Source organism: Lagenorhynchus albirostris, chromosome 13 (assembly GCF_949774975.1).
Source record: "Lagenorhynchus albirostris chromosome 13, mLagAlb1.1, whole genome shotgun sequence".
NCBI classification, from domain to species: domain Eukaryota; kingdom Metazoa; phylum Chordata; class Mammalia; order Artiodactyla; family Delphinidae; genus Lagenorhynchus; species Lagenorhynchus albirostris.
In genome coordinates, this window is record NC_083107.1 from 31,490,890 (window position 1) to 31,516,970 (window position 26,081).

Here is a 26,081-nt window from a genome sequence, read left to right on the forward strand (position 1 = left end):
TCATTTCAAGCGGAGTTTATTCTTGTAACCGAGCTTCTTCTAACTTTCTTTTTCCTCCACCCTTTCCTTTGTGGTACCTCCTAATTCACCCTGTGCAGTTTTGTTTTCTTTTATAAGTTTCAGGTGTACAGCATTACAGTGTAAAGTAGAACTCTGGAGAACATCAAAGGAAAATGGCCATGCATTTGCTCTTTAATATTTTCCTACGATATATTAAAATAAAAACAAAGTATCAGTCTCTTCACAAGTAGTAATTTATATTCTCTGGATTTTTTCAGCCCACAACAAGTGGATTCTCTTTTCTCTATACCCTACAGAGTGATCACCATGAGTCTAGTTAACATCCATCACCACACAGTTGACCCTCTTCACCCATTTTGCCCATCTCATAACCCCCTTCCCCTCTGGTAACGGCTAATCAGATCTCTGTATGTAAGAGTTTTTGTTTTATTTTGCTTGTTCATTTTTTTTTGGTTCCACATATGAGTGAGATCAGACAGTATTTGTCTTTCTCTGACTTATTTCATATTAATAAATACTTTTAACACTGAATATAGAAAAACTACTATGCATGTTCTAATACAGTTTACTAAAGAATCAGAGAAAAGGTAGTCTTTCATCTCTCGGCCACTGAGAAAACAGTCTGGAGGTAGGAATAGCTTCAAGGATATTGTGTAGAATTGGGGGAGGGAAAGAGAGGAGCTGATAAAACCAGGAAGAATTTTCTACTCTCCTTTCCTTACTAGGGCCTTAAAATTAAAAATCTGAAGTTGGAAAATACACCTGTACAACGTACCAGATTTCCTTCTCAATTTTGGTTTAGAATCACTAGTTGGTGGACGGGGTCAAAAATTGGAAGCAGGTACCCAATTTGAATCTAGGTCAGATCCCGCTGGCTGATGATGGGTCCATGAGGCCCCTCAGAGGCCAAGCAGGAGACACCGGACAGCTTGTCCTTAAAGCATCTGCTTTAAGGCACAACCACAGTATCTTTAACTCAAGAATTGAAGGCATGGCACAATGTGACGGCCACCTCCACGTGCTGTCTAGATGTAAGTCCTTTCAGAGCTGTCTTTGTATAAACTCATCAGCCAATCAGCCGGCCTGTGATCCAGCCCCTCCACCCTCTGGAGCTGGGGGGACACTTCAGGCGGGCAGCTGTCCAGCCCCTTCACCCATGGAGAGACCCCATAGAGAAAACCCCTCTGGCCACTTTTTTCTGCAAACACTCAAATGAAACAGAATCTTGCAGATTTGGAGTTCCTGCTCCTAATTAGAAAAAAAAGGTAGAGAAATGCTCTGGAAAGGGACAAAGATAGCCCCGAGTCAGATCAGTCTCCAGTGCGAGTGGAACACGTCTGCTTTGGGCAGCTTCAGGACATGGAGAGGACCCTGGTTTCCTCGGGTCTTTTTCTCAGAAGACATAATTTTCCAGGCTGTCGTCACAAGGCTTCAAGCTAAAGCCACCACTGCGGCGCTGGCTCTCAGGAAGTTTCTGGGTAGGGCAAGGAAGGAAGAGGGTTCTCCTTGACCGTGATATATGATCTTGTGGCCAAGAGCAAGGGAAGGCAGCAAAAGGGAAAAAAAGAGGTTTGTACCTAGTGCTCTTAGTACAGGTGGGCAACAGTTTTAAAGGGAAGAGTTGTTTCAGGTTCTGAAGGCCACAGAGGGACTCCGGGGTCCTATGGGTCCTAGAATCGTGGGGCTAGAATCGTGGGGCTTTTGAAGCTAGGGAGGACCTCAGGGCTCTCCTAGTTCAACTCCTTCATTTTCCAGAGGAGGAACCTGAGGCCTGGAGAGGGTAAGCAACGTCCCCAGGCCACACAGCTTGTTATATCTGCCTGGGGGACACAGAGAGCGGCAGAGAGGCTTCAGTGAGCAATGCGGTCGGTGTAGGCGAACATCACGCAGCACGTGGTTAGTTACATTCAGGACCCCCGAAGATGACAATGTCCCACCCCTGGGCCCTTTCTCGCTGATCTGTCGCAGAAGTGGCCAGGTCCTGGACCGAGCTTATCCATGAGGTTCCCTCGGGAAGCGGGGTGGTGCAGGTCGCCGGTGTGTCCTCACTTCCCCGTCCGGAAGGCCACCTGGATGGCTTTGATCCACTCGGTACGCTCCTTGGGGGTGGCCGCTTGCAAGAAATAGTGAACTTCATCAGCCGTGATGATCTCAAAGAGGTTCTCGTCTTCACTCTTCTTGCCTGGTGAGAGAAAAAGTGACGGTGGGCATGGGCACCAGAAAGGTCCCTAGTTCACCCTCCTTCTGCAAGCAATGAAGTCCCCATTTTTCAAGCGTTCCAAAAAAATTAAATATGTGATTTTCAAACTTACTATCACTGTATGATCATACATATTCATTATATGATTATCTATATAGTGCTTATATATACAGGTATGTAGTATGATTTTGTGCTTGTGTGTGTATGTGTGTTTAAGAAGTAAAACATTCAAGGAGAAACATTTTATAGTTTATAAGCAAACTAAATTTCTCACTTTTGCACACAAATAGTGTTTAACCCTGTAATAGTGTCCAGTGAGTATCTTTCCTCCACTCACAACATAAACCAAGAGCTGACCTCAATATATTTTTTTAAAACATCAAAAAAAACCCAGATTCACCACCAGTGCCATCAGTATAGCCTGAACTGGTTTTTATCAAGGGCTAAGTGAGACTCTTTGCTGAAAGATCGGAAGGCAGCACACTTTCCAGTACTGTGACAAGACTTAAAACACATCCATCTCAGATCGCAAAGCAGCACGCTCTCCACCCCAACCCTAAGGAAGACCCTACGGGGAGAGGCGAGTGAGCAGATCCAGGAATAGTAAAAATCTCGGCTTTTGCAGCTGCAGTGTTTTCCTGTCAGCCTCTATAACCTCATAAACCCAAAATGACAAGGAGAAACCAGGGTCTGGATGTCTGAACCACATCTTCCCACTGACACCACTCCTCCCTACACCTGAGGAGACACGGTCATTTCATCACCAAATCATAGACTTGTGATCAGGACCTAAGGGTCATCTGGTGCGACTCCATCATTCTCGGAGGAGACGGGAGAGCCCAGATTAGTTACGCAACTCAACGCAAAGTTGTGCCACTCACTAACTAGCCTAGACCTAACTCTAACCCAGGAGCAGTTCCTGCTCCCCACACCGCCTCACGGCGCAAATGTTCCTTTTGTTGTGGGATATTTCCTGGTCTGTAAAAGGTCCCCTTTAAGGAACGTCATGGCTCAGTCTCAGGCATCAGGAGGTAACAAGTGTCTCCATCTAAGCCGGTTCTGAGGTGATGGATTTTTCTCAGCATTGCACTAGGATTTATTCAAGGCATCCACAAAACCACTCCAAGTCCCTGAAGCCCGGAGAGCCAGTGCAGCAGTTGGGAGAGAATAGCTTTGGGTCTCTCTAAAGTTTTCAGACAGTAAATTCATTCATGCCTGAGTGAGGGAGTGATGGAGTGAGTGCTGTTGACTCAGGGTGCCCAGGTGTGGGAAGGGAGCCTGGGTAGACACACCTCTCTCCCACAAAAATTCATTCTTACCATCTGGGTTGCTCTCCACTGAGGTCACCACACAGCCTCTCAGGCGAATCGCTCCCAAGGGATCTTCCCCCTAAAGGAGAGAGGAGTCCTTCATTATGTTTCCAAAGTAAAATGTATGGGTATACTTTATGCTGTTGGTGCAAAAGCCACACAGACTCACTGTGGAGTAGATAAGAGCAGAAAGAGATGAAAGAGAACCCCTCTGGAGCCTCCATCCCTCAGTTCCCACAGCGGGGGGGGGGTGTGGAAGCTGGAAGACGAGACACAAGTCGATCTGAGCTTCACATCCGGAGGAAAGTGGCAGGCAGAGGAGGCAGTGAGGCTGAACCATCACGTCCCATGAGAGAAGGACCACACGTTTCCGGAGCCCTTTGGCCCCAGGCAACAGGCATAGTAGTATAACCTCCACAGGAGGGAATCGAAGAGCCCTGCACTGCAAGCAGAGGCTGAGGACCCGGTCCAGATAGACATGCTCATTGTATTGAGGAAAAAGCCCTCTTCTGAATAATCAACAGCCCAAATGGCTGGACTCAAACAATGTTCTCACTGAAGTAGGCCTAGAAGAGGAATTATCACTTTTTTGCATATCAAGCCAAGAGCACAGTGTTGGATTGGTTGAGTTCCTCTGAAAATATCAGATTGGGGCAAACAAAGAAAATTCTGTTGAGTTGACCAAATAAATGACCATAGAGTGATATTTTCTTCCATCCCTGTGATTCTGCTGGCCTCAAAGCCTACGATCTCAGATCTTTGCAATAAGAAGGTGTAGGACAAGGTAGAGGAGGGTGAGGAAAAAGAAGAGGGGATCGTGAAGAGGAAAGGGGCTTCAGCAGAGCAGAAAGGGGCCTGGGAAGCCCAGTGGATAGAAGCAGCAGAGGCTTCTAGTGGGATGGGTTTATCGAGCACAGCCTCTCACCCCAGCAGGGTCATAGTAGTGCAGATACGCAGGGTCTTCTCTCAGAATGAATTTCCTCACTTTCCAGTTCTTCCGCCTATGCCCCTGTATCCAAGATCAACACAGAAAAAGAAAGGATGAGTTCTTCGCATCAGTCAGTACACCTAGTACCTACGTGATAAGTCTTGTTGAGTTGAAATAAGAAAAAAATAAAGATGAAATCCTAACTCCAGGAGAAACCAGGCTACAACCCAGACCTTTGTCAGAGAGATAGCAGTAGATAGATGTTATTAAATCATGGATTAAGTTATTTCTAAGATTGTCTTACAGCTTTAGAATTATATAAGACAGTACTATGTACAGTGTACTGTGTTAGGTAATGGGGCGCTATCAAGAGATTTAAGACATGGCCCTGTGCTTCCAAGAGTTTATAACCTATGTGGAAATATAAAATCGCAAATGTCCAAATCAAATAACATGTATAGGTAATGAGTTTCAAAGAATTCTTTAAATATTTATTGTTTATTATTTGGAAAGTTAATTTGGGTGTTTTTTTTTTGGTTTTTTGGGTTTTTAAAATTTTTACTGAAATACAGTTGATTTACAATGTTGTGTCAGTTTCAGGTATACAGCAAATTGGTTCGGTTATGTACACACACGTATATATATTCTTTTTTAGATTCTTTTCCATTATAGGTTATCACAAGATATTGAGTATAGTTCCCTGTGCTATACAGTATGTCCTGGTTTCAAAGGATTTAAATGAAGGGTATGTAATTGTGGGTTTGGGATGTCAAAGAGAGCCTCATAAAAACCTACATTTATCCACGTGGGACACACAGGAGTTACATAGGTGAGAAAGAGGTGGGTGGGAAGACCACTGACAACAAAAAAAGCAGCGGTGGGAATGTCCAAGGCATATTCAGTCAGGCTAGAAGGCAGGGCTCATGAGGAACAGCAGAGGCAAGTTTGGAAAAGTGGAAGCAAACAGTAAAAAATGAAACATGGGGGTATTTTCATTGGTGGCTTTTGAGTTGGAAGCGAAAAGATTACAGTGACATTTTAGGAAGATTAATATGGTGACAACATACAGGATGGACCAGCTGGCTAGATGAAAGATAAGCCAGGGGTAAGATAATATGGTAATAAGAAGATCATCAAGAAATGATTGCAACAATCCTGGCATAAAATCATTAGGGACTAACAATGGGTCGCAGCAATGGAAATTGGAAGCAATAGTGGTTGTGACAGACATGATGAAGAATAGGACTTGGCCCGTCCCCATAGAATTAACCATTGACATCATCTAGACTGTGGGTTCTGAGGCGGGATTTGTGTCTGTTTATCTTTGTTTCTCCCACACCCAGCACCGTGCCTGGCACACGGGAGCCCCTTCGTATCTGTTTGTAATTGCCTTGAATTACCCAGTTATTTCAATTCGCTGATAGCAGTTGTTTAAAATGTTATGTTAAACCTGATCCTATGATTTCCCACAGTAAATTCAAATGACAACTCCAGAAGCTAAAAAAGTTAGATTAGAAAATACATAGTTTCTATGTTGCCAATATGAAGAATATTGTCTGCTATTTCTGAAGCACCACATGTTAAGAGGCACATATACAAATTTTCCAAAATTTTTCACTGCGCTTGTGTAGAAAGTGATGAAACGTTTGTGATTTTAGCAAACTGTGTCTCCTTCACAATGCCAGGTCAGAAGAGTCTAAAGAGAGCTTTCAGGAATGGGTCTAAGTTATTTGGCAGGTCGTCTGGTCAAGGAGCTCAGCTCCAAAGAACCTTTTACTTGCCTGAAGCATGGAGCGAGGAACGCTGTAGAGTCATATGGGAGAACAGAGAACATTTCTATCTGCAGTATCACATACAGAATGGCTTTTGTAAAGCGTCAGTTTCTAGAATTCTTGTTATGAGTGCCTGCTCTTTGCCTTAGCTGACGCTGCCCACGGGCTGAGGACACTAAGGCTTCTGCCCCACGCCGTTTCCTCCAGATCCACGGATACACAAGTCCAGTCCAGCTGGGACTCTGTCTACCCCTTTTCAACCTTCATGTTCAGTTTCCTCCGGGCTCCGCTCTAAATTAAGGCTCGTCAGATCAACTAACTCAAGAAAAGTCCTTCATGGCTGATAACGATCTAGAACTATAGAAGACATCAACAAAAAGGAAACAATGAAATTCCCCCCAAGTGATTCCTGCTTTAACAGTCACCTTTCAGCACCTGTGATGAAAGAGCCAGATAACGTAGGAACGTTTGTCAGAACAAATGAGAAATCAGGTGATGGACAAGCTCTGCCTATGGGCAGCTGCCCGATCCTTCCCTGTATAAGGCTGGCCCTGCTCCTATGCTCGTCCTTTAACCTAGTCAGTGAGCACCCTGTCATAAAAGTTATTAGAATCGTCTAGAATCCTTTCTAAACCGTGGCTGTATTATTCCCTAGGACCTCGTTCTCTCAAAACCTGATGTGAAGGTAAGTTTTCCACACCAATGCCCTACTTCCCCTAGTGAAACTCAAAATCCATATCAACGTTCTTTTTTCTAAGTATAAATATACGTTCAACTTTGGTTCTTCTCTCTTCACCCTGGAAGTTCAGGGTCCTATTATAAGTCAAATCTCTCAGTCCCATGGGACCTGTAGACAATGCCTGGAAATCTCCTTACAGCAACCAGATTCTCTCTGCTACGTACTGAGAAGTGCCTTTAAGACAGCTCACGGCACAGCCACGAGGGCAAGACCTTGGCCTTAAAAAGCGGCTTTGGCTTCTCGACAACATATACTAGCCTCAGTTGTTTCACCCTGAATATTCGCATATTTTCCTGTAGAGGTGCTGGCCCTGAGTTCTTCACTCAGCTCCACTCCTTGTGTTCTCTTACCTTTTGGCATCCCGTGCCTTGGAGCCCGGTAACTAACCAGAGCTCTTCAGCTCACCCCAGCCCCTGCCTTCCAGACTGACAGTGGCCAGTACTGGTGGACACCTGGTCATGACTGAGTCTGTGCCCTCTGAGCAGATTTGACCTTTGTCTGCTGCTGCTCTTGCAGAGCTTGTCTGGATTTGGTCTCACCGTGACCCACCCACAGTCTGAAATGGTACTTCCGTGCTCTCAGTGGATTATGATGTTCCTCTTCCAGGTATGGCCTGTTCCTATTTCCTGGTTACTTTGCAGGGAGGAGGGATAGGCCAATGGAAGTACTTTCACCATGAAACATCCCTGTCTTTTGAAGGCATCTCTTAGCCAGCTGATATCCTCCAGCTAATGAAAGGGTCAGCATTTTCTTGAAACATTGATAGAAGAAGAATTTCCCTATTTTATTTATTTATTTTTAAGTTTTTGGGCTGCGCCGCACAGCATGTGGGATCTTAGCTCCCCAACCAGGGATCAAACCCACGCCCCCTGCAGTGGAAGCGCGGCGTCTTAACCACTGGACTGTCAGGGACGTCCCGAATTCCCCTATTTTCAGGTGCTTCTGCCCTGTCTTCCTCAGTCCTCCTGACCTAATGCCACTTTGATCATCTACTTAACTATCTATCTGTCTTTCACTAGGTGGGTGTCATTTTCTAATTGACTATTGACCAAACAAACAAAATCCCATTTGGTGATTTAGAATACAAAGGACTTGGTAAGGGAGAAAGGTTAGAATGGAAGAGTAGTGACCACTCACCTGCTTCAGTAAACATCCCTGCTTGATAATGACCCCTCTGAACTCTTCTTTCAGAATCACATCATCATCACTAGAATTCTCTTCACAGAAGAACCCACTGTCTGGCTATTGGGGAACCAAAGAGCAAATTTATTTTCCAGTCTTAGGCATATTGCTACGTATACCATCTCCATCTCCCTCTCCCCTCCAGCCACTCCTTCCCCCTGTGGTTTATTGGTTTATTCCAACCTGAACTTTAAAGTTTCTGGGTTTTTTTTTTTTTTTTGGCCTTGCAGCGTGGCATGTGGGATCTTAGTTTCCTGATCAGGGACTGAACCGGCGCCCCCTGCCGTGGAAGGTCAGCGTCTTAACCACTGGACTGCCAGGAAAGTCCCATCTAGATGCTTATTTCTTGTTGCTAGATGCTCTCTTGTCTCCGCTCAAGTGTGGTTTTTATCAATATCCTTTCATTTTCTTGAGTTCCCCAAGCTATATTGGAAGTCTAGCTCAGCACATCTTTTTTCAAAGCCTTTCTTCTCTTGGGATCTTATGGCCAAATCCCTGAAAGCAGAGTTGGCTAGTTTATAAGACACTGTGCACACGACACAATCTCCACAACGCCCTCTGCCACTCAGCTCCTCCACTTTGAGAAGACCAAGAGCACGTGTCCAGCCACATCCTCTGAGGTCAGGAGGGAACTGGGCCTTGCTCAGCTATAAGAGAGCAATGAATCACACAGAGGAAGAGGAGCCACTGCGCTGGGTATTTTTAGAGTTCCACATTTAAATGGCTATAAACAACCAGATCAAAATTCTGAAAAAAAAAAAATTCTGACAGGGGAACGTCCCCAAAGTGAAATGAAACTCTCTCTGTGACAGTCACTTCATTTTTATAAGCAGCTTCCTTACTTCTGTGCTCTGACCCCAAATAGAAACAAAACTGCCAGAATCCCCCTAGAAATCCACTTTGCCAGATTTCTCATGTAACCGAAGATTAAGTCCGTATTGTGCAATACAGTGTTTCCCAATCTGTGGTAAGCATGCCACCGGGGATACTCATGGTGCAGGGGGAAGGAACCTGGATGAACACATTTTGCATTGAGTCACATATTTTAATGTTTATTTGGAAATATAAAACTGGCCCATTGGGATTTTACACATCTCCCTCTAGAAAGGAAGCTCCCAGAGGGCCATAATTTTTGCCTGTTATTTTTCTTTCCACTACTGTATCTCCTTTGTCTAGGTGGGTGCCTGTCATGTACTTGGGCCTAATAAGATTTTTTTTGTTGTTGTTTTTTTGTGGTACGCGGGCCTTTCACTGTTGTGGCCTCTCCCGCTGCAAAGCACAGGCTCCGGACGCGCAGGCTCAGCGGCCATGGCTCACGGGCCCAGCTGCTCCGCAGCATGTGGGATCCTCCCGGACCGGGGCACGAACCCGTGTCCCCTGCATTGGCAGGTGGACTCTCAACCACTGCGCCACCAGGGAAGCCCCTGGGCCTAATAAGTTTTTATAAAAGAATTCTTGCTTAGAATAAGAATAGATATAGCAAATTTTTAAAAGTAAATAAAGAAAACTATTCAAGTGAACAATATTTTCCTTTAAACAATCTCATTGGATGTGACAGGCATGGTGGAGGGGGACAGCTGTCAAGTCAGGGACATGGATCAACGCTGTAGTGCTGGGCTCTTTCTTTCACGGCGGATATGAACTGAGACCAACCTAGAACCCGCCCAGAGCAGCCCCCAAGCCAGGAGGAGTAGGTGGGGAGCTCTCTCACTCACAAAGTAGTAGAAGGCGTCGGGGTTGTCGAGGAAAGGGTTCTCAGCAGTTCCGTCCACCGCGTATTTGGAGAGGTCTCCAGCAGGCTGCAGGTACCCTTCGTTGAGCAAGGAGGAGGCTACCACCAGGCCCTCCTGGCGATTCCGAACAGATTTATTGGAAACCAGCCAGTCGATGACACAGTTACCTGGATGGGACCATCAGAGGGAATGTTAGCTCTCTTTACCAAAGAACAAGCCACTGACAGTTGCCCCTGGAGAGCTCCGGATGACCCAAGTGTCAGACTTGTCTCATCTTCCCTGTTACTCCAAGAAGGAAAAATGAAATCCGCGGGACAGATACCTGGAAACAAAAGGAACCATGTAAAATGTTTTGAAAAACACTTACATGCTCCTCAAGGAACAAGGCGTGCATAAAAAATTGGTTTTTACTAACCCACTCATTTATTCCATTAATGACCTAGAACTTCTGCTAGGAGCTAAGTTCTGTGATGGGTACTGGGGAGGCTTCCTCAGGGAATCTAAAAAGGGGATCTGCGTGATAAGTGTTGTGACAAGTGCTTTGCTGTGGATGGATACAGGGAGCTGCTGGGTCAAATCTGCAGGAAGGCGTGGAGGGGTGGGTGGGGGAAGGGCTACCGCGTGCGTGCGCGCCATCAGGAAAAGTTTCACAGAGGAAGTGACACTGACTGGATGCTTGCCAACCATCTACTCAGGCAGGGGCCGAGAGGAACCAGCAGGGGCTGAGAGGAACCAGCAGGGGCTGAGGGAGCTGCAGTGTGAACAGACTCACACAGGCATGAGGCAGCCCCGCTGGAGGGTGGGGGGAGGAGTTGGTGGAAAGAAGGCAAACAATGACAAGAGAGAGAGAGGAAGGCCCAGTGTGAGTGGGGAGAGCTTTGATGGTACATTAGGATATTTGGCAGTGAAGAGCTATTGCAAGTTTTTAAGCAGAAAACACCATGACAGTACGTGTATGTCCTAAATTCGAATTTGGCGATGTCCCTTGCACCGAATGTCACACCTTAGACAAGGGTCTAGCAGAGACCTTGAGAAGCCATTCAAACAGCCTTCTGCCTCAAGAGAGGATTGCAAGGAGTCATCAACTGGATTATTAGCAGGTTATAATGAAACATTTTATGAAAAATATTCTGTACAACCAACAAGGTCCTACCACATAGCACAGGGCACTATACCCAATATTTTGTAATGACCTATAAGGGAAAAGAATCTGAAGAAGAATATATATATATATATATGTAGGTATAACTGAATCACTGTGCTGTACACCTGAAACTAACACAATATTGTAAATCAACTATATTTCAATAAAAATAAGTAAATAAATAAAACAAATTTCTTTCAAACATTATATACACACACACACACACACACACACACATATGTAGTCTGTACAAATGTAGCCAACCAGGGAGCCAACATAACAGGTCCCAGGTCATCAAAGCAAGAGCAGTAGGATATGCCATCCTTGAAACAAGAGTGAAAGCGGTTGATTAGTGTACCTTCCATGAATTTCATATACAAAATGCTTTGCCCACTTTTCTTTCTCTAGAAGGATAAACTAATTAATACTGCATTTCTGACTTTAATCCTTGTAGTGACCCTGTAAAAGAGGTAGGGCGGTAATTACAGACCTCTTTTAAGAATGAGAAAATTAAGACTCAGAGGGTTTAAGTGACCTTAGGCCCGAGTTAACACCTGCAATGGGCCTTCCCTTACGTGTTCTAATCCTAGATTCCATATGTGTTCAGCTAGGCATGCCGAAGCTCAAAAGACAATTTCGGTCTAATCTCCCCATCGCCTGACATTCAAGGTCCTCCATCACATGTCATCAGTGCCTGGGTCCCAGTCTCAGCCACAGACTTGTCTCTCCGCTGAGACCACCCGAAGTCCCACAGGAAGGCTCAAGCCACCTGAATTTCTAGAATCCGGTATGATCTTCAATGGATAGAACTTAAGTAGTTCAAGCCCAGTACTCTGGGACTCAGTAAGACATTTCACAGGAAATAAGTCTGACCTGGACCTTGTGCCCAGATCCATATCAGAACTTCCCCTTGGTTTCTTTTTCCAGAGGCTTTGTCTTAGTGACCTCGGTCCTACTTGAGTTAGGGCCCTGCCTTATTCTTGGTATCTGGATTCCAAATCTCAACCCTGGCTTTTCTCATGCTAATGGCTACTGCCTTGACTCTCTGAGGCTGAATTCCCCTGGGATACTACCCACCCCCTCCCCCCATTACCCCAGATCACACCCTTTATCCTCCACCTTCAGAACATTGACCTCTACCGTTTTTTGTGCATTATCTATTGATTGGACAGCCCTTCGGATTCCATCTGTTGTATCTTCTCAGTGTTTTCCTCTCTTGACCTCTATTGCCACCGTAAGTCAGCCATGTCTGACATCTGACAACCTAGTCCCGAACTGTACTTCTCATTTTTTTTTCCCCTAAGGAATCATCAGTCCTACCAGGCTGGTCATTTTCTTTCCCTGATGAATATTCTGGAAATCTCAGCCCCATAACTTTGTCCTCACCATCTGCTCAGCCTAACTATCCTCATCGGAATTCCTTCCCACAAACACTTAAAGAAACTCTACCCATCTTTCAGAGTAGAATTTAGGCACCATCTTCTATTCATCCCAACTACCCCTGAGTTCTTTCTCTTTTCTGAACACACAGAATTGATTGTCTGTGCAGATGTCTGACTCCTTAATCATAATAACTGCATTGAGAGCTTGTACCATATAGTACTTAGAGTGTGTTCTAAACACATTACAGTTACAGCAAGGCTTAATGTAGGTGCACTACGATTATCCCCATTTGATAGACAAGGAAAGTGAAGAGAGGCTAAATTGTTGGCCTAAGCTTTTACAGCTAGTACGCTGAAGAGCTAGAATTTGAACCAAGGAAGTCTGCCTCCAAAGAACCTGTTTTAAACCACTACACCACCTCCCTAAACCAATAATGCATAATGCCTCACCCTGTGCAGCCTCAGACATCCCGAATGTTTCCACCTAAATTTTACATTGGGTATCTTGATTCCTGTTTATCACCTTATTCACCTCTGTGTCTATTTCCACATCCTGCCATTTATTGGAAAACAAAATATGACCCTTTGATTGATATAGCTGGAACTTCTGAGATTTTTATCTTGAACGACAAAGTTTTGTTTCACCCTTCTTTCTCCTTCCACGTTGGGGAAGTTCAATGATCATGTCCACCAGCCTGCATTCCATGACCCCACTCCCCGCCCCCATGCTCTACCTCCATCACCCACACGTGAGGCTGAGCGAGGCCTCCATACCGCCTGCCCCAGAAGCCCCACTTCAGACTCACAAGGCCTTTTACCTGTGAAGCAGTGATTGAAAATCTTCTTGTCCTTCTCTAGGTTCAGCTCTTTTACTCCTTTTTCAGTGTCTTTCATGGACAAATACAAGGCACTGCACAGAGGAAAACACATGGGTGAGTAAGAGCTTTTCAGAATGGCCGGTCCTCTCTGGGATTTGCCGCCTCGAAGGGGCGGCTCCTGAGTACAAGCCTCCCCCTCCCCAGGTGAACCCTGAGCCTAATCTCTCCAGTAGATCGTAAGTACATCGTTAGACGGCAGAGTTCATAATCGCATAACTTTGTGGCCTGAGCAACATTCAGCAAAACGTACTGGGAAGGTACTTAACGTCTCTTAAATTTACTAAACTCTGCTGGTTTAATTTTTAGTGTCTGAGATGAAGAGTTGCCCCCAGTTAGGTGCCCAAGATGAAATGTTCTTGGGGCTCAATCCTCATGTCCCATTTCTTTGTGTCCTTCAAGAGACCATCTGGTATAGACATTTGCCTCCCAGAAAGTGAATGTCTTGACTAAGCTTATCCCTTTATCCTAAAAATTAGGAGATAAAGCAAAACAGCGAGACATTCTCATTTTTGTCCTTGAAGTAATAAACTAAAGATAGCCTTATCAGAGAAATTGCAAGCAACAAAACCCAAGGCCACGTTCATGGATCTCGTGGCTCCACAAAGCACAAGCATCATTCGCACTCTGACAGCTGTGGTTAGAAATGTGGTCACTTGACCACCCCACCCAGCAGCTACAGCTAGACTAGGCAACTCCTCTTGGGTCTTTACCAAAAAGCTTTCTTGGTGAGAGAAAGTGCTCATTCTCTCTAAGCTCAATGCACAAATTTCATCAGACTCCTGTGACCTGCCACGTCCTACAGGAAGCATGCACAGGACTTTTTTCAGTCCCCTCCTAAGGACTCCCCTCACCCATTTTGTAAACCAATATGGAATTTAAGTAGCCAATATGGAATTCTTCCTGGCAGGGCTCCTGTTACAGGATATCTTCCACATAAAAGCAAAAACCAGCAAAAAGTAAAAAGACTCCTAGAGAAAGAGGCTCATGTGATATCCACCTTTAGGCAACAACCATCACCTGCAATTCCAGGCCAGTCAACATCAGAGGTCATTAATCTAGGCCAAGGCACAAATGGCTTCCGGCTAGGAGAGGTGTTCACCCTTGCTGAATGTATGAACTTGAACTTGAAACCTTACCTGCTAGGACACACAGCCCGTGCCTTTTCCTACCTACCTATAGACCCTGAAGCTTTCTTTTAAGAGTAACTTATTATGGCTACTTCATATATACAATGATGCATCTCTCTCTCTCTCTCTCTCTCTTTCTCTCTCTCTCCATCCCCCATCTCTCTCTCTGCCAAGATTACCCAAAATGAGGGAACTTAAATTCCACTGCCCCCTCTCCTCAGCTGCTAGACCTTAGAGAAGCCACAATCACTCCTTCAGACCCAGGTAAACATCTTAGTAAACCAAGGGCCAGTACTATGGACCTGGAAGGGTGGATACAGCCTTCAGAGGTGACCAAAGCAGGCCTTGGAGCAGGATCTGTTGTGAGATTTCCTCAAGAAGCAGGGTGGGAGGAGGGAAGAGTGAAGGGAAGCAAACATAGAAAATCACCCCATGGAATGAAGTGAGAGAGTGGCATGGACATATATACACTACCAAACGTAAAATAGATAGCTAGCGGGAAGCAGCCGCAGAGCACAGGGAGATCAGCTCGGTGCTTTGTGACCACCTAGAGGGGTGGGGTAGGGAGGGTGGGAGGGAGGGAGATGCAAGAGGGAGGAGATATGGGGATATATGTATATGTATAGCTGATTCACTTTGTTATACAGCAGAAACTGACACAACATTGTAAAGCAATTATACTCCAATAAAGATGTTAAAAAATAATTTTTAAAAAAAGAAAATCACCCTAAGTCAATGGTTTCTGGCAGTCGGATGGACCTCCTGGTAGATTTCCTGGCAAACTTCTGACCTCCTTCAATGCATTTAATGGCCTTCTTGATGTCCCGAACCCAGCCATCTCTCTCCTCCAGGAAGGCTGCCTGGAAGAAGTGGTCCTGCTGTTTGGTCGTAGTGATCTTAAACACAAACTGAAATCAAAACACATCCCATTAGGAATGACTCCTTTCAAGGGGCTGAGGTCTCTTATGAAGCACAGCAGTTGAGCCAACCCTGTTCTGGAAGTGCTTGGCCAAGAAAGACCCAAATGCCCAGGGTAGAGGGTGGGTGGTGTGGAGAGGGACTGGCCCAGGAAGCTCCATTCACATTGCAGGCTATGCATGGTCTCAAGGGTCAGCCCCTGACAAGGTATTCATGGTGGTTAACGACATCAACTCACCATCCTTTTGCCAAAGTCCTGGCAAGGGCTAGTCAGAGTGCTTCCTTTCAGGGGAATCATTCCTTTGGGGCTGTTATCACTTTTCTTCTTATAGAATTCAACTCCATCTTCTAACAACACAACCCACATGGGTTTCCAGGTGTTGAACATGCTCCCCTGTAATGACAACAGAAAGAGCTGGGTAATGATGTTTTCTAAAACTCTTCTATAGGTGGCAAAGGGCTTGATAAATAGCCTAGCTTTGGCCAGTGTGGACACAGGCGACCCGCATTTGTAACTCAGAGCACAGCCTTGTGTACAGCATGGCTAAGAGGTATGAAAATCACCTGCAGAACCGTCTCTAATGCCAGCATGATGCTGTCATGTCAGTGTAGCCTTTAGGAATATCCTTACTTAAAAAGTTTTCAGTTTGGATTAATGCCAACTGTCCCTTTATCAACAGATAACCGTTCTGACTACATCAAGGAAGTCTCTCTTTTTTATCTATATTTTGGGAGGGTTTTGGAAAAGGAAGAGAACAGGGTTCTATGCCTCTTATCTTTGAACCCACGATGTCACCCTGTCATGACTACCACAAAATGGGGTTATCATCCAGTTCCCAGAAGATCCTGTTGGTTATCTTAAAATACAAACAGCCTCTATATAAAGGTCCAGTTTCCCAAAAGGAAGACTATTTATGCAAAGAAGATAAATACTTGTGGGACTATCATTTTGCTTGTCCAAGTGTTTCCTTTGTTTTAGTGACTGAAAAAAAAAGTGTTAAATTAATACACACTATCTCTTTTCTGAACATGCAGAATAATTATTCATGCTAGCACTGAATTATTTCCCTTTTTGAAAAAATGGGCAAGGTCAGACACTATGCCAACACATGAAATAATTTCAATCAAATGTCCTTCTGTTTTACATCTATCAGAGAGAAACTCAGAATATAAAGAGTTCCTGCAAATCAATAAGAAAAAATACAAATAATCTATTTTTTTTAATGGGCAAAAGACTGGAAGAGGCACTACATTAAAAAAAAATCTCTGAAAAAGTGTTTAACATCATTATCCATCAGGGAAATGCAGATTAAAACCACAATGAAATACCTCTGCACACCCACTAGAGCATCTAAAATTTTGAAAGCTTGAGAAGAGCAAGACTTGGCAAGGACGTAACTGGAACTCCCATACGTGGCTGGCAGGAGTGCAAAATGGTACATCCAATTTGGAAAACTGTGGAGAATGTTCTAATTCTTAGAAGATATATTTTGACATATTTAGGCATGAGGGAGCATGATAAGCTGACTTATTCTCAAATATCTCAGCATAAAAATATGTGTGTATATTTATATAGAAATACAGAGATAAGACAAATGTAGCCATGTGTTAACAATTCATAAACCTAGGGAAAGAGTATATAGGTAGTCATACTATTTTCTCCACTTCTCTGTGGGTTTGAAAATGTTCAAAATAATTGGGAAAAATTAATAAATAAATGAACAACACATGATACTACTACATACTAAAATTTGGGATGTGCTTTTAGGGAAATCTATAGACAAGTCTAAAAACTTTTAAATAAATGAAATTAATAAAAGATCTATTCACAGAGCTAGGAGTAAGAAGTTGGACTAGATGACTGCTGAAATGCCTTTCAAGTCTCAAATTTTATATTCCACTTCTGACCTATCAAAGATTTATAACTGCCAGAGTCACTCAGGGCTTTTGACCTTGGAACCGGGATAAAATTAGGAGACGTCAGCCAGCACTACATTCCTTCCGTAGACCATTAAAATAAAACTACTCCCGGGCTTCCCTGGTGGTGCAGTGGTTGAGAGTCTGCCTGCCGATGCTGGGGACACAGGTTCGTGCCCCGGTCCTGGAAGATCCCACACGCCGCGGAGCGGCTGGGCCCGTGAGCCATGGCCGCTGAGCCTGCGCGTCCGGAGCCTGTGCTCTGCAGCGGGAGAGGCCACAACAGTGAGAGGCCCGCATACCGCAAAAATAAATAAATAAATAAAATAAAAATAAAATAAAACTACTCCGGAGCCAACTATTCAAAATGAGTTTGTGCTTTACTAATTCAAATGCAGCCTCAGGGTCTGACAGCTCACTGGGTGGAGGATGTGTCATTTGGGATTCAGGGGCATTGAGGAGGCTGATATTGGTAAAACAAGGGAAATCAGACAGCTTATAAAGTGGGACTTTGTTCCAGTCTTGGTAGTGGTTAGTTAGGTTAGGATGATGGAATTCTGGGTCATCTTTCTCCTCTGCACCTGCTGGCTTCTCCCTGGATAACCTGACAGCACCTCCTCTCCATGATCGCTATATTTACCCTTCTCTGTCCTTAACCTTCTTGGTGCTCACCCAAGAGCAAACCCAGAAGTGTGATCACGGACTGCCCATGCTAGAAAGGCATTTAGGATCATCTACCAACAGCCTCATCATACACGTAAGAAAGCTGAGGCCACTTTAAGTGACTGGGCCTAGTACACCTGACCAGTTAATGTGGGACTGAGATTAGAATCCAGGCCTCCTGATTCCTAATTTTATGTTCTTTCCATTTCCCCTTAGACACCATCTTCATTTTGGTTCTCACTGAGTCATTCTTGAATCTAAATCAATTTTTAGGCCACTTAGCCAGCTATATATATATAACCTCATATATGTGTATATGTGTGTACATAAAATCATAAAACATCTAAATTGTAAATCACATCATAATATGATCCTATATAATATGTTTTATGATACTATAAATATATAAGGTTTATATATGTAAGTAAATATATATGTGGCATATGCCTGCTTTCCTCCATTATAGGCCAAAACCTATACAATTACATGTCAGAATGGGCAGGTTTTAAATGTTGAGTCAAATTTAAAGTTTCCAAGTGAGTCACTGTACATCATCATGGAAGTGGTTAGTTTAGTGCATAAGAGTCTGACATTGCATGATACCAAAAGAAGAAATCTTAAAGCTCAAGATATTTGACCACTTAAAAAAATTGAATTTCTGTACAGTAAAAAAAAAATGAACAAACAACAACAAAAAAAACCCTGAACAACTGAAAAGCAAATTAAAAGGTATGAATATTTATAATATAGTATCATATAATTAAAGGTTAATATCCTTAATATATATATATATATTTTTGGGGGGGGGGTGATCCGCGGGCCTCTCACTGTTGTGGCCTCTCCCGCTGCGGAGCACAGGCTCCGGACGCGCAGGCTCAGCGGCCATGGCTCACGGGCCCAGCCGCCCCGCGGCATGTGGGATCCTCCCGGACCGGGGCACGAACCCGTGTCCCCTGCATCGGCAGGCAGACTCTCAACCACTGTGCCACCAGGGAAGCCCCTTAATATATTTTTTAACCCTTTAGAATTAATAATAAATATACAAACCCTCTCAATGTTTTTTTAAATGGACAAACAATAGAAACAGCCAATTCTCAAAAGAAGAAATGCTTGGGTCCAATAAACATAAAAATGTACTGCTTCAACAGCATTTAAACAAATGCAAATTAAACAAAATATAAACTTATTCTTCAATACATTTTTTTAAAAGATTTATAAAATGTATTGGTGAAGATTTGGGAAAATGGGCACGTGGGGAAAAAAAATGGAGCTCTATTGGTCAGCAGTTTGATGTGGGCTATCAAAAAAACTAAAGTCATTTGTAGGCTATATAAATAGAAGCATAGGAAAGTAACGTTCTAACTTTAAATGGAGCATCACCGGTAGGTGACCATGGAGCTGGGTGGCCCAGGCTTTTTTTTTTTTTTTTTTTTTTTTTGTGGTACGTGGGACTCTCACTGTTGTGGCCTCTCCCGTTGCGGAGCACAGGCTCCGGACGCGCAGGCTCAGCGGCCATGGTTCACGGGCGCAGCCGCTCCGCGGCATGTGGGATCTTCCCGGACCAGGGCACGAACCCGTGTCCCCTGCATCGGCAGGCGGACTCTCAACCACTGCGCCACCAGGGAAGCCCCTAAACCTCATTTTCTACATCTGGCAAATGAGGATAATGCTATCACCTATTTCTTAGGATGATTGGGAGATTAAATAAAATAATCCACGAACATTGCTTAGAGCAATATCCAGAACATAGGGAGCACCCAATAAATACTATCTAGTCCCTGTAATTCTGTACTTATGGTTGCACCTGGAGAATGAACTTGACCTCAGGAAACCTCAAAGCTACAGATAAAGTGAAGCCTGTTCAAAAGAGAGTGACAGGATGGCATCCGTCTTGGGGAAATTGTTGGAACTGGTAGGTTTTAGCCCAGAAAGGGACAGGCAGGGTAGATAAGGACTGTCTTCACGGGTGTGAAACATTTCGATTGTTTTGAAGTCTCAGTAGGTGAAAGTTTCAGAAAAAAAACAGTTTGCTGCATAACTTAAGGGAGAAAGTTAAATTAGTGAGTTCCCTGGCACAAGAGGTCTGCTAGCATGCTTGTGAACAGAGTAGTAAAAGAAATTCAGGCCACAGATGAGAAGTTCAATTAAATGCTTATTAAAATATGTTACATTCCTTTCAATCCTCAGATTCTACACGTCTGTTCTAAAAACGTGTTATTACTATTATGCCTTTAGTCTTCTAATTCCAGGTGCCCTTGCCTTCATCTGAACACTTGGGCTTCACCTGCAAGCAAAAACAAAACAAAACTGCAAAAAAATCCCCTCAAAAACATATTTAACATGAATACCTAAAAATGACCCCATTAGAAATTTTCTTTTTAAGTTACTATAATATGAACCCCCGAGATTTTTTTGGTTTCTCTACAAATAATGATAGATAAAGCAGCTCCCATGCTTCAGACACTGGCCTGGGTGTTGGGGAATAAACATGAACAAGACGCCATCTTTGCTCTCAAGATGTTCACAATCTAACAGGGGAGAGAGTGACCTTGACCTGCAACTCCAGGGCGGTGTGATGAATGCACAAACTGAGACAGGCCTTCCTGCTCATGTGTGGCTTCACAGAAAGAAGCCATGACTCATTGCCGAGGGAGGGGACAGCTTGATTGTGGTGCCGAGCCCCTCCCAGACATCTCCCACCAAGTGAAGACACCTCCTTTCACTTCTCCTTTTCTTCAAACTTCTCTTTTCCTATGTTGACATATAGCTAGACTTTAAAGGAAAACTATATGATGGTCAAAACGACATATTGAACAAAAGCAGAACTGTGAGTGAGTATCATCTATTCTCCCACACTCATGGGACATGTTATTTTAAGTTGGTGTTGCTTCTATGAAGTCCTTATTTCTGCTACCTCATAAATTGCTTCATCCAGTTGTCCAACCTGATCTATGACATCACTTGTATAACATCCCAGATCAATGGTCGTTTTGTGCCAGTTTAAATACTTTGAAGGCAAGGAAACGAATCTGTTCAGTAGAATAGTTTTTACATAAAAAAACTCTTCCAGGGCTTCCCTGGTGGCGCAGTGGTTGAGAGTCCGCCTGCCGATGCAGGGGACGCGGGTTCGTGCCCCGGTCCGGGAAGATCCCACATGCCGCGGAGCGGCTGGGCCCGTGAGCCATGGCCGCTGAGCCTGCGCGTCCGGAGCCTGTGCTCCGCAGCGGGAGAGGCCACAACAGTGAGAGGCCCGCGTACCGCAAAAAAAAAAAAAACAAAAAACTCTTCCAGGTTGGACAATTTCTCAATAAAAACATATTAGGTTAGCAATAGAAAAATGACACAAAGTGTCTAACAGCATGTTTTCTGGATTTCGGTTCAAATTTCAACTTTGGGATTTCGGTTCAAATTTCAACTTTGCCTCTTCTAAGCTGTGTGACCTTAGGCAAGCGACTTCATTTTTCCAAAACTTAGTCTCCTCACTTATAAAATGAAAATAATAATACTACCAATTTCCCATTGTTCTAAAGATTAAATAAGATAATACACTTAAAGGGCTGATCACTATGCCTAGCTTGTAGTAGGTGCTCAAAAAATGGTAACCATATAGGCAGATAAGATGACACAGTCTTGTAGGCAATACTATGAAGTCATTCTGACCTAAGGTTCTCCTGGGCACCACACATCACAGCAACAGTGCTTTGGAAGAGAAAATCACTGCAATCTGAGCCCATGAGGGCCACGTATAACACGGTTAGGCACAGCTCTCTGTGACACTGGGACCACACTGCTGGGTTCCAGTCAATCTCGGCCACTGAATAGCTGTGTGACCTTAGGCAAGGCCCTTTGCCTCTCTGTACCTAACTTTCCTCCACTGTAAAGTAAGGGTAATAGTTGTACCCACTATATATATATATATATATATATATATATATATATATAGCATTAATGCATTAAATGCTTAGATCTGTCCCTGCTGCAGGGTAAGCTCTACATATGTTGGCTACTCTGATGACAATGAATCAATGTGTGCGAATCAAGAGGGATTATTTCATGGTGTCTGGAAGACAAGCTAGCCGTTCAAAAGAATTGCTGGGCAGAGACCCCTGAGTCCTGCCCTCTGTTTTGCCCCAGGCTTTCCTCCTTCTATCAGAACATCATCTTTTTTGCAGCCCTTTCTTTCCTGACCAAGCCTCTTGTCCTTCTCTTTCTCACCACCCCGATTCCTGTGCTTTCCCCCAGCCTCACAGGCCACCTAAATTCCTAAAACACTCCTTGGGTCAACCCTGCCACTCAACATGCTGGCTGTTGTCATAGAAACGACAGTTGGCTGCATAAACCTCTAGGAATGAGACTGGTTGGTGACGTGACTTGGTGGAGTCTAGGTTGTTGGTTGCGTGTAATCTGCTCCTCTCTCTTTTTTTAAGCTATGATTATAAACATATCCAAATCAGTAGTATATTTTCAAGGACCTCCAAAATATGTTTATTAGCTGGAAGTAACCCCCTAATCAGAGGAAAAGGGAGGTTGAGGTCACTACACACACTCTTGCCCACAGTACAGTTTGTCCAGGCCCCACTCTGGCTCTGCAAAGTTCATCTCACCTCCCTTTTGCTGGCTTGGGAAGCCTGCTTTTCAGAAGGCTTCCTGGGATCAACGAGATGGTGGGCTTTGTGGTTGGGCAAGCCTGGGTTTGAATCCCAGGCTGTCCTCTTACTGGCAAGCCACTTATTCTCTCTGAGCCTCAGTTTCTCATCTGTAAGATGGGGATAAGGGTATAGGGTGGATAGGATTGAATGAGATGGAGTTCATACAGTGGCTAGCTGCTACATGGCAGGCTCTAAGTGCTCTTTTTTTTTGAAGTCAAAGTGGCAAGACTTTGAGGCAAGAAAATCCGGGTCTTCTTTAGAATGAAAAAGCTGCAAAATGACAGAATCATGTATTTTCCCTCCTGCTCTTAACCATCAACTCTATTTAAAGATCTCAGGAGGGAGGCAAAGGAGGAAACCTGAATTGTGAAATGTGGACAGTTATCTTGCACAGAAGAAAAGCAGAAACATTATACAGTTGATACCATTGACTACCGACCCCAAGATTACTGACTTGACAAAATCCTTGTACTAGCATATTCTAATGTTACATTTTTTCCACCCAAAACATCTTTATATCCAATAAAATTATTTCATAAAACAAGAATAAGGAGAAATATATTCTCTATTACCACCCAGATATCTTAAACTGCGTAAGAAAAAAAGGTGAACCGAGGAAGACATATATTATCGCCTGTCGTGCTTTAACATCAATGACTATAGTCAAGGCATCTCCCAGACTTGTCAGAGAAAGATCTTCATGCTCTTTTCTTCACTGTTAACTTGGCAACCAATCCAGGAAGCAGGGCATATGACCAATAGCGTCTAGGAGAGGACTGCCTATCTACTGAAGTATATAGCAATACTGATATTAATAATCATTGTGACTTAGGTACCATGTACTGTGTGCTAGGTTCCTGACAAATACTTTTTAACCCATGTATATGAAGTACCTGAAAGAAAAAACAAAATGATGTCTAAAGAAGTTAGGAAGTTTAGCACCTTACTGGGAAATTCTGACTTCAGTTCTGCAGCTGACAAAGGGAATCTCTGAATCAAGTATTTCTTTAAAATAACAAATTAGAGAATCCTAACACATTATAACAGAGAGTGTTCAAAAGGCCCCAGAGAAAAATGCAAAAAGTATGAAGATGTAAATTGTAGACATGAAAATTATGGGAGATATAAACTGGAAAAATAAACATGAAATTTCACCATGTTTTTTTCTAGGTACTTTTTCTAGACTGACTTTTACAGGCTATGATCTGAGAGAATTACTCTCACTGATTTAAAAATTTATTAATTTAAGCCCATATGCTTGCCAACCCTAACTCTTTCATCGTCATATTCTAGTGGGACAGATTCACTTATTAGAGATTGAGTCTTTTAATCATTTGTAATTTATAGAGTTTAAAATGTAAGTATACAATATAACAGCAATTTTAATTACAAAATGCTTAAATTGTTTTTTTAAAAAAACAAACAAACAAAAAACCTTTGCAGAAAATGTTTCCATTCACCTGTTCTTCTCAGGATACTAGCCTAAGTGACCAGGAAAGAAATGTCAACATTAATTACTGTTGGCTCTCAAGAGAGTATTAGTGCCCATTGCAAAGAGTCTGCATACACCTCTGTGTATATACATGTGTCTTTTCCAAAGGATGTTTCAAAATATGGCTAGCTAGAAAGAATACCAGCTGAGGGCTCATTTATTCTCTGGCATCTACTCGTAACTCTCACGACCATGGACACATTACAAACCCTAACTTTGATTGAATTTACTCAATGAAAATCCCAGTGTACTGGACAGAGCTCAGTGCCAGGAGTCAGGGAGTGAGTTTCTGGTCCCAAATCTGTCACAGCCATGTGACTTGGAGCAGTCACCCAGCTTCTGGGTCTCAGCTTACTCTTGTGGAAATGAGGGAATGAGGTCAGACGGTCTAAGGCCCCTTCCAGATTTAAATCAAAACAGAATCAGGCAGCACTGTGAGCAGTTTAACCTCCTCTTAGTAGAATTTTCAGGTTAAAATGTTAAACCATGGATGGCCTAAAACAGAGTCCCATTATGCTCTCATTCAATTAAAAACTGGAACGTACTGAGTTCAGTTCACTTCTAACGCCCTGAATTCACTTGGGTGGGTGTGAGTTACATGTTCCTATAGGTGTTGTCCACAGGATGCCAACGAGCCCTATGTGTGAACTCACCCTCTTGGGGAGTATCACAGTGACACAGCATACACCCACCATCAGGAGAAAAACCAGCAGTGCTAATGAAATTCAATTTCCTGATGCCACACCAGTGAAACCAAGCGTTTTTGAGTAAACTTGTGTCTCTGTTTTCTAATCTTTAAAATGGTTAATCTACCTACCACCTTAACAGCACGTTATACAAATTCACTAAGAACTGTGAGTGAAGAGATTTCAGTCCAATAAAAAAAGGATGAATAAGCTACCATTACTGTATCATTATATCCGCTCATCTTTAATATTTTCTTCTTCCTCTTTTCCAAAACAAAAAAAGAGGGGAAGAAGAATTTAAATAACAAATGAATAGTTTCTCCTAGTAACCTCTATAGAAGAAGAGTTTCAGTCTTCTAGCATAACACACATGTGTGACTCTTGAAAAGGATGCTTTAGATCCTGAAGGATTTCCAGACCCTGTCGTCTGGAATTCTCAGCCCCATAAAATCAAGCTGTGCTGACGCCTGAGCTGGATTCATTCACTTTGAAGAACCAGAAGGCAACGGAACACGTACTGGCTTCTCCGCACCACTCCAACCTTCTACAGGCTGCGATGCTCTCCCGTTTCAGCCCAATAGGTTCAGCAGGTAGAGAGTGCAAAGCTGGACTCCAATCCTCCCCCACCCTATCTCCAGGGACACCCTTTCAGGTGGCACTTTGCTTACCCTCTTCACAAGGTAGCCCTCCCTGATCCGCTTTGGTTCCATGTCGGACGGACAAAGAGATGGCCGAGTTCCGCCTCAGAAGTCGCCTCAGAAGCTCGCCCTCCTCTGAGAGCTGGGGCCGTTGTGGGCTGCTTTTCTAGAGCGAGGGCCCTTTCACAGTTTCCCCTCTGCTGGCAATCGCGTGATCACATCCTCTTCCCCTCACCGGGGTGGAAGATTAGAATAAGGAACTGCAGAGTGAAACAACCCATTCTTTGCGAACATTGGAGATTTGTCAAAAGTACAGTTGGGTCGAATATTTACCTAAGGTCAATTTTTATTATCATAAAGGAAATAATTCTCCTAAAGAGAAAAAAATGGTGAAAGGAAAAGGAAAATGAACAAGAAAACCCTACTGGTGGAAATTTTCCTGGCTTAGGAATTATATCTAGAAAGGCTGAATCAAAATGCCCAGAAATTCAAAACTGTCTGGTTAGCATAACAAAGGCAACTACTATTAAGTGAATGTCTACTTCTGTCCCAGGTGTTCTCCTAGGTGTGTTTCAGCCTACCTCGTTTAGCATAGTTCTTATAAGAAACCCACAGGGGAAAGGATATTTTTGCCTCTATCTTAGACATAAGGAAACTCATGCTCAGAGAAGAAAGCAGTTGTCTTAAGGACCAGAAGAGTAG

The 26,081-nt window shown here is 43.6% G+C and overlaps 1 protein-coding gene across 1 annotated transcript in view; it reads right to left on the bottom strand.

The window, feature by feature from the left end:
- Positions 1–522: 522 nt before the first annotated feature.
- PLEK (pleckstrin) overlaps positions 523–26,081 on the bottom strand; it is a 40,792-nt gene continuing 15,233 nt past the window's right edge. The window contains exons 2-10 of the mRNA XM_060168660.1: positions 25,410–25,639; positions 15,573–15,728; positions 15,143–15,324; positions 13,230–13,321; positions 9,868–10,052; positions 8,108–8,212; positions 4,457–4,540; positions 3,541–3,610; positions 523–2,203 (exon numbers count right to left, since the gene is read on the bottom strand). Of these exons, the coding sequence (XP_060024643.1) occupies positions 2,067–2,203; positions 3,541–3,610; positions 4,457–4,540; positions 8,108–8,212; positions 9,868–10,052; positions 13,230–13,321; positions 15,143–15,324; positions 15,573–15,728; positions 25,410–25,451 (1,053 nt within the window). The 5' untranslated portion in view covers positions 25,452–25,639 and the 3' untranslated portion in view covers positions 523–2,066. The remainder of the gene's footprint in view (positions 2,204–3,540; positions 3,611–4,456; positions 4,541–8,107; positions 8,213–9,867; positions 10,053–13,229; positions 13,322–15,142; positions 15,325–15,572; positions 15,729–25,409; positions 25,640–26,081) is intronic.